Source organism: Teleopsis dalmanni, chromosome X (genome assembly GCF_002237135.1).
Source record: "Teleopsis dalmanni isolate 2A chromosome X, ASM223713v2, whole genome shotgun sequence".
Classification (NCBI taxonomy): domain Eukaryota; kingdom Metazoa; phylum Arthropoda; class Insecta; order Diptera; family Diopsidae; genus Teleopsis; species Teleopsis dalmanni.
The window spans coordinates 99510588-99519620 of NC_051848.1; the positions used below are offsets into that span (position 1 = coordinate 99510588).

Below are 9033 nucleotides of genomic sequence, written 5' to 3' on the forward strand. Positions count from 1 at the left end.
GTGTTTTGAAAATAATAATGAGAAGTAATATTGCTTACTCCAACCGATCTCAAGAAATAGAATCTTTAATTGCTTACATCTACTAGTCCCGGAATTTTCAAGGAATAAAAAGTCCTGACGAGATCCCGAGATCTTAAGAATGCGGAATTTTAAGAGCCCGGGACTTTAAGGCCTCGGGACTTTAAGACCCTGGATTGTCATCCAAAGTACGCATAAATCAAACTATTTTATATAAATCTAGCTATTCATACTAATCGAATAGTTCAAATAGCTAATAATTTGAATAATACAAGCAGTATTAGTTTGTGTTGTGATCGAAGTAAATAGACCAATTTCAAATGTAGCTCATATAGATTTTAAACACGTGTAATGTCACTATTATAAAGTCATTAAGGCCTGTAACTATTTGAAGAATTGCAAAAATTTGTTGCAAGCTCTGTAACTCTTTCTGCAGGTTTTAAAGAGTAAATTATTCTAAAAAAATTTATGCTCTTAGCAGAAGGTATTGATAAATGGAGTTTCACTATGCAACTAAAATAATTCCCATCAATTTTTAAACTCCATTAGATAAAATCTGAGTGGAAATTTGATTCATTCCACACTCGTACATTCCCATTGTCTATAGTTACGATGGAGGAGAATGTGTTGCACGCTGAATCACTGGCTTAGCTCTTAAAATATCTGTATGCTTCATTCAGCCACCGCCAATTAAGTTCAGCGGATTGAGATAAGCCGTTAAGAGGGTGAATTAACTTGCAGCAGTTTAATGTTCGCATGCCTCAATGGAAAAAATTGCAAATTAATGCGAACTCGCGATTTTGCTTCGTTGAAATACGTTCTCAGGTTTTCAGATGGCGTACGTGACTAAAGCGTTTTCAGTGATGTCTGCACTACCGTTGGTTGTTGGTACTTGTACTTGTTGCCTCTAGAGAAACCAACTTATTCGCTTTTTCATTTTTGTTATTTTTATTTTTATATTTATTTATGTTTATTTTATTTTATTTTATTTCATTTCATTTCATTTGTTGCTCTGTATCTCTTCTGTTGCAGCATTCAATGCTGAATGCTTTCGGCGTTTCAATGTATCTGCAAATAAAATAGCGTAAACGATTTGTGTCATTTGTGCTGTGCCCATTTCCATTAGTAATAAAATGAATTTGATAGTTTGTAACACGCCATACATCATTGGGGATGAGAGATCCATAAACAGGTTGATGCCTTCTTAAGAAAATCACAATTAATTATTTTGCAACACTCGATCTACTGAATCGAATTTAATGCTCTTTTAAAGCAGAGCGACTGCGGTTTGCAGGGTTTTTGCGACAAGTACTTTGAATATGAAAAGAATCTTCATATGGCAAGCCAAGGTAAAGTTCTAATTATTTTTATATTTCACATACATATCTACATATACTACATGTAGATACCTTTGTGATGCCATAAAGTATGCTGTTACTAGGCCACATTTGATTATTGCAGTAAAAGAAATATGATAAAACTCTGTTTAAACCCCTGTCAACAGCGAGAGGCGACATGTATTAGATTTCATTGCGGGTATATTGACCTTATTTGGTTCTAAGAATTATGTGCAATTTCATACGTAACTAATAAAGATAATCATCGTATTTTTATCTTATCTCATACTGGATACATGTCTAGTCTTTAGAGTAAATGCTGCATGTTGTACTTGTACCTCTCAGGCTATTGAATTCGGGCAGAGGGAGATTGTATGAATTATAATTAACTTGTACTCTGGTTCCCCTGGAGATAAGACTTCTTTATCAAAGTCATGGCGATGTGTATTGTTTAATGGAAAGTTATATTTCACAGTTAGATTATAAAAATAGAAACCTGATAAGAACGTAAATTACGCTCAAATATGACGTCAAAACCTTATAAGTTAATTCATTGATAAATTTGTTTTTATCTAATTAGTTTATGAAAATTTGTTCGCCAATGCTGCGTGAGCATGTGCTTCAAAAGATTTTCAATCTGATGTAATTTATTGGCTTTTTTACAATTTTTGACAATGCAAAATGTTTATACAAAAAGTTATCAACATTTATAACAAGTTTACGATATTTTTATCAGACTTCGTAAGAGTATATAAGATTAGCGACTTTAAACAAGGTTAAGGTTTCAAATTTATTGGGTTCTTCGTTGTTTATGATTAATGATTTCGCAAATTTTGGTAAATGGTCAAACTTCAAAAACTGTCGATGAAAACATTTTAAAAGTCATGCAATATTTGTTAGGAAATTGTAGAAATCATTTCAAAATAATTATACTGACTTTGAGTTTGAACCGACAATTGATTTTACTACAGTTTTTATACCCTACAATAATTTCGTGGGACTAATGCTTTTAAAAGTAATGACTGAGTGGGTGCATATAATTGAAAGAAGATTTTAAAGGAAAAAAATGTTCATTGCATTTTAATTATTATTTAAATAATTTTTGAAAATAATATAAAATGTAGAATTAAACTAAAAAAAACTTATTATGCATAAAGCCAAAATTCTTTACATACTGTCTCCCATATATCTATTAGATTTACGTCTACTTTACATGTTTTGCAAATTTTAGCCCTTATAATAGAATAGAATAAAGTAGAATAGAATAGAATAGAATAGAATAGAATAGAATAGAATAGAATAGAATAGAATAGAATAGAATAGAATAGAATAGAATAGAATAGAATAGAATAGAATAGAATGAATAGAATAGAATAGAATAGAATAGAAAGATAGAATAGAATAGAATGATAGAATAGAATAGAATAAGAATAGAATAGAATAGAATAGAATAGAATAGAATAGAATAGAATAGATAGAATAGAATAGAATAGAAAGAATAGAATAGAATAGAATAGAATGAATAGAATAGAATAGAATAGAATAGAATAAAATAGAATAGAATAAAATAAATTAGAATAGAAGAGAATAGAATAAAATAGAATAGAATAGAATAGAATAGAATAGAATAGAATAGAATAGAATAGAATAGAATAGAATAGAATAAAATAAAATAAAATAGATAGATAGAATAGAAAGAATAAATAAATAGAATAGAAGAGAATAGAATAGAATAGAATAGAATAGAATAGAATAGAATAGAATAGAATAGAATAGAATAGAATAGAATAAATAGAATTGAATAGAATTGAATAGAATTGAATAGAATAGAATAGAATAGAATAGAATAGAATAGAATAGAATAGAATAGAATAGAATAGAATAGAATAGATAGTACATCTTTTGTGCCAACAACTGATCTAAACCGAAAAGAAGTTATTCAGCCTTTAAATGAATTTCAGAATGTCTGGCGGAAACTTAAGCTGCAGGTCAGTATTAGTTAGAGTACTTAATTAACTTGATATTATTAACTATATTATTAATATTCAAATTTTAATATACTATAAATACGAGGTCATTTTAATATATAAAGGCTGCCTTCACACTATGTTACATGATTACGCAGAACATCATATGAATCTTCATATGCTCTAATCAAGAATGGTGATACGAACCAGACACATAATAATAATAAAGTAATATAAGCATAATACTATGTATATGCATTTTTGCAGATACTGAGAAAACATTAAGATGTATGAAGAACATAAATTTGCAATTGTAATTATTCCTAACAAGTCGTCAAGTCTCCAATAAAGTACTTAAAATTTGTTCGTCCCATTAGCCTAAACTAGACAATCACACAAAAAATGCATAATTCTTAATTTTTTATAAAAGGTTTCGCATCTTCTACAATAACTAAACTACAATAAAACGAATGCATATGTTAGTTGCTCTGCGAGGACTCGTATATAGCAATGGTCTGAAAGAAATTGAATTTGTCAAGCAGTATTGATCCCGTTCTTGTTTATAGTTTCCAGGTTCTAATGTCATTGTGTCAAACTCTGCAAATGATTTGTATAATATTTTTGATTTGGGATACAATACTTTTAACAAAGAAGAGTGCAGTGTATTATTAAGACCATCATCATTATTTTATTGCTCTTTTTCTGCACGTACATAAAAATTTAAATACAATATTTCCATTTATAATGACTAAGTTATTGGTTTGATTATGTGATTTAACTCTATAAAAAACACTTGGAAGTAAAGTACTTTATCAGTATCGATTACTTTGAACATGTGTTCAATATAATTTCAGATATAGATTTTATGAAACTTTTGAGTCATTTTTATTCAAATACGTGCAAATGTGCATGCACGACAAATAGATCTTGCAGCTTCTTTCTAACTTGTAATTTTATAATATATCTATTTAAGATAGACTTCTCAACATTTACAGCATTCAATATTATACCCATTCCTCATGTGTCTCAACATATGACAGGGTCCGGTGCTGATAGCTGTTAAAATTTAAATTTTAACACCACTTAGGGGGTTACCTAGGCTAGAAGACTTTAGTAGATGAACATGTCGCTTTACTGTTCTATCGGTATTAGAAAACAAATATTTAAAATTAGGTTGAGAGTTTGCTGAAAGTTCATATTTCTTTTCTGGAACAATCAGTGTAAATCTAATACAATAGTTGAATTATCAATAGTTTGTCCTCAGGTTGCTTGCATGTGAGTCCTACAGTTACTATGTTATTGCCAATCATATCTTGCGTTTAATATGGATCGTAATAAAATCAATGATAACCTGACAAAGAACATTCGGCTCATAAATTTTTAATATCTTTAAAAGTCGTTCATTTATGAAGAGACGATATTTTATTGTAAATAAATAATTTTCCAACTGTGTTGAGCTTTCGTTTTTATTTTTTTTTGTTCAATTTTTCTACCCATAAAATTAACAATAAAAACATTTTAAAATGTCTCGAAAATTTTATGAATAATAATTAATTTTTTATCTTTTAGAATTTTGTTAACATTTGCCAGTTTACCGCTAAAATTATTCAACAATCGTATTAGTGTTTATTCAAAATAATGCCAAATCGCATATGATTTGTTAATAATTATTAAAAAATATTATTCCTAAAACATTTTGTTGTTATTTATTTTTAATTTGCGTATAGCTTCCAATTTTATTATTAAAAATAAAAAGAATGAAAGAACTGTCACTTAAGTAGTTGTAGATAAAATTAAATAATTTAACTTAATTGTTTTTGTTGGAATTTATTGTTTATATTCTAATACTAAGATCGTTCGATGTTGAAATTTTTAAAATGAAATTAAAAGATCTGACTTATATGCAAATCTCAAGTATACCAAATTAAAACTATGCATTCAATATGAAAGATCAAAAGACCGATTTTAGTACAGGTGTAGTAGGTAGAATAACAATCATCTATAACAGATAATTAAATTTTTCTTTATTTTTTACATATACTTTATAGATGAAGGTATAGATAAACATTTTATAAAAATTATTGCAGTTTAGTTGGATTTTATTGAAAGTTATTGTTTGGAAGAAAGTTATAAATTTATTTTCGTAACCAAGAAGTGCTTATGTGCCCTGGTCCGTATACATGGAACATACCTATAGGTAATGTAATGTTTACCATATGTACTTACTTCCGTAATCAGTTAAAGAAGATTTTAGGCTGATATAATTGAAAATTATTCTCTTTGGTTTCAAAATAATAAAAATTTGTGCCTTGAACCTTTCTCCTTGCTTTCAATATCTTTCCATGTATAGCTTGTTTTGAAATAATTAATATATAGATTTCAATAAGACTGTAGGACGATTTTTGACCCTAACGGACCTATAATGGAACAATATATCGACGCAGTTCTGTATTTTATAGCAGTCAATTATTTGTAATGCAAATGAGCTTACCAGTTAAAATGTCACAGGAACAGTTTCGAAACATCGGAATAATCTAGGTATATCGTTAGATATAGAAGATTGAATGTTATATTCGATAATTTTTCCCTCAGCTGTTTAGAACATGCTGTTCATACGTAGTTGAGATTTAATATAGGTACATGCTAGACTTTACTTTACAAAAATATCTCTTAGTTCGAATACTCATCAATCTTAATGTTATTTAAATATTTAATACATTAGGCTAACAATAGATCCATAGGAACATCGTGTTACCACTTGAGCTTCCAATATTTACATCAATTGATATATAATTCATATATACTGAATTGTGAAAATAAATAATTCGATTTTTTAATTATTTTCACATTCAATCTATAAATAATTGTATTTAATCTTTGACTTGCTAACTTTTTAAAAAAACTAATGAAATATTTATCTATAAATTAAATATTAATAATAATACCAAAATAATCTCTTTTTACTTTGTCTAACCCGTTTATTGCCGTCGAAGGTACTTAAATAATAATGAATAATAATATTAGTATATGAACTTTCATAACTTTTTAAGACCGAAAGGATATGTCTGCCTTGCGATAAATTTGTATCAAAAACCCACAGCTAAGAATATTTTTACAATTACAATGATTCAAAACAAAAAATGTTCGGCTAACGTTATTTCTAATGGTTTTTCCAATCAAAAAAAAATAATTGATCGTAATAATAATCGTCATATATATAAAATTAGTAATTTTTTCGTGAAGTATGATTCATGGGCCAAAGTCTTTAAACTGTGATGAATCACAAAAAATTTAGTCTATGCTAAATTTTAAATCTTAAATATTAATGTTATTTATTAGGAAAAAATATTGAAAATAATTTGATAATAATTAATAAAATTGGGTTACAATTTCTTTATGTTATTTTAGGTTTACGCCTCACTCTTTAAACCGTTACGTGTCACAAGGCATCAATTTAAGAAGATTTTAAATTGTATGAAACTGATACGTTCCCTTAAATATCAGGAAGTTTATGCTCAAGAAAAAGTCACTAAAGTGGACAGTCTATCATTAGTGCTATCTGGCAAGTAAGTAATAAATCAAGTAAATCTATTTTTTAACACTATAAAGATAAATATTTTTTTATATTAATATTTGTATAATTACAGATTAGTTGTTTCACAAAATCAACGAGCATTACATATAGTGTTTCCTCATCAGTTCCTAGATTCACCGGAATGGTTTGGTGTTTCTACCGACGATTATTTTCAGGTGTGTAACATTTTATTAAGTTCTACATAATTATTTTAAATGTGTTAATTGATATACAATGAAGGTATCCATAATGGCTATGGAAGAATCGCGTGTGTTAATTTGGCATCGTGACAAGTTAAAATTATCCATTATGGCAGAACCATTTCTGCAATCAGTATTCGATCATATACTAGGACGAGATGTAGTTAAGAAATTGATGCAAGTGACACAGGTAGGTAAAAATTAGTTAATAAAACTTTTTTTGTTATATAAAAAGAGAAAATGATTATGTACAAAAATAATTTTTTAAAAAAAGTATGGTATTCACTTGATGTTGATGGTATTGATTGGTGTGAAGAGAAATCGAATTATTTTTTTTTAATGACAAAAAGCTGCTGATATTGTATTTGAACAAAATTCGACATCAAATTATATTTTTCTTAGAATATTTAACATTTAATTTAATAATATTCTATATATTATTTGTTATCATAAATCGAACATAAGAAATATTGTTACTCTACGAGCTAGTCTGGTGTCTAGAATCTAGCATATCGATTAATTTTAGAAAAGTATTTTCAAAATTAATAGATTATAATCTTTTCCGACAGTAGAGCAGATTTTTCGTGGTATATAACGACAGTATAAAATTAAAGCTAAGTATTACAAAATTCAGTTTGTAATTCAGGTCAGTGAAATAAAATTGTGGAAAAAATAGTCACAAAGTAATTAGAAGACTCTTCCAAAACAAAACTCCAATGTACGTGGTTGGGATTGGTTATGAATATTAGAATTTCATATCAGAGCGTGTTGTTACAAAAACCAACCATCATAATTGAGTAATTCATATCGATTTATTATATATATTATAATTTTACAACTGTTGTTTCGATTTTAGGTAAATAAAGTAATGAAAATTAAAGGTAGTGTATGAGAAAAGGATGGGAAGATTAACTTAAATTCAATAAAAACTTGATGAATATTATTACCTTAAATAGACATGCAGATTTGTATGCATAACGAGACAATTAAACAGTTAGGTGAGATTATAATGTATAGATCTGTAGCTTGAACACATGTTCGAAATAAGCTGACTTTGTTCGTAATTAGTATATGTTTAATAGGTGGATGAGCCTTGATCATGAAATTTGACAACATAATTCCTGGTGCTTCAGGTAGTACATATTTTTTTTTTCTAAAAGATGATAGACTGAACTTTATAATATTAAGAAAAAAATAACACTGAGCTCAAAAGTTATACTACAGTAGTTTTTATATTCTTAGATTAATAAATAATACGTAGATAATATAAGAATCGATTGTTAAAATATATTAAATGTCATTCGCTAGTAGTGCCGTAAAAAACCTTGGGTTTAATTGTAGTTGTTCAAGTATCGTTAAGTTTTTAAATCTATATTATATGTATATTAGTATAACAGTAATACCAAATGCTATTAGCTGCAGTTGTTCAAGTGTCGTTAAAAAATCAAACCCCTATATTATATGTATATTAGTATAACAGTAATACCAATTATAATAAGTATTTATTATTTTTTTTCTTTTTCTTTGCTTCAGGTTAGCGAGTCAATTGCAAGCAACGGATTCCTGCCTTCAGGTGGCTATGACGATGGCGAAGATAAACCTATGCTTATAATGAAGAAAAGTGTGGAGGGTCATGGTTTAACAGCTTTAATTAATAGGCAATTACAAGGTATGTCGTGATCCCCGCAATCACTTCTCGTTTCGTATTCGTTATCATTTAAATGCATTGTTACATCACGTATTCATTAAAAAAGTAATTTTTGTCGTTACTGTTAATTTGTGTAAATGCTGATGTGCGCAAGCTTTAAATTTGTTAATAAAACTTGTATGAATGTTTTTAATATACTTGCTTTCCATTAAAAGCATGTAAATTTATGCTATTTTCGTGTATGTGCTATTAATTTTTTAAGAACGACTTAACTTGTTGATGAAAAATA

At 27.8% G+C, this 9033-nt stretch overlaps 1 protein-coding gene across 1 annotated transcript; it reads left to right on the forward strand.

Annotated features, from left to right (window-relative positions):
* Positions 1-5265: 5265 nt before the first annotated feature.
* Positions 5266-8793, forward strand: LOC119688810 (blood vessel epicardial substance-like). The gene is made up of 6 exons (XM_038103475.1): positions 5266-5301; positions 5371-5376; positions 6731-6888; positions 6970-7072; positions 7137-7286; positions 8630-8793. Exons 1-6 carry the CDS (start codon positions 5266-5268, stop codon positions 8774-8776), a joined length of 600 nt encoding a protein of 199 aa, XP_037959403.1. The 3' UTR covers positions 8777-8793.
* Positions 8794-9033: the final 240 nt, after the last annotated feature.

What these genes read in the sequence shown, in the direction of transcription:
- LOC119688810 (XM_038103475.1), top strand. Translation starts at nt 5,266, where the DNA reads ATGAAAGATCAAAAGACCGATTTTAGTACAGGTGTA. An exon ending in CTACCGACGATTATTTTCAG is followed by an intron (nt 7,073 to 7,136) that starts GTGTGTAACATT and finishes TATACAATGAAG; the next exon opens with GTATCCATAATGGCTATGGA. An exon ending in AATTGATGCAAGTGACACAG is followed by an intron (nt 7,287 to 8,629) that starts GTAGGTAAAAAT and finishes TCTTTGCTTCAG; the next exon opens with GTTAGCGAGTCAATTGCAAG.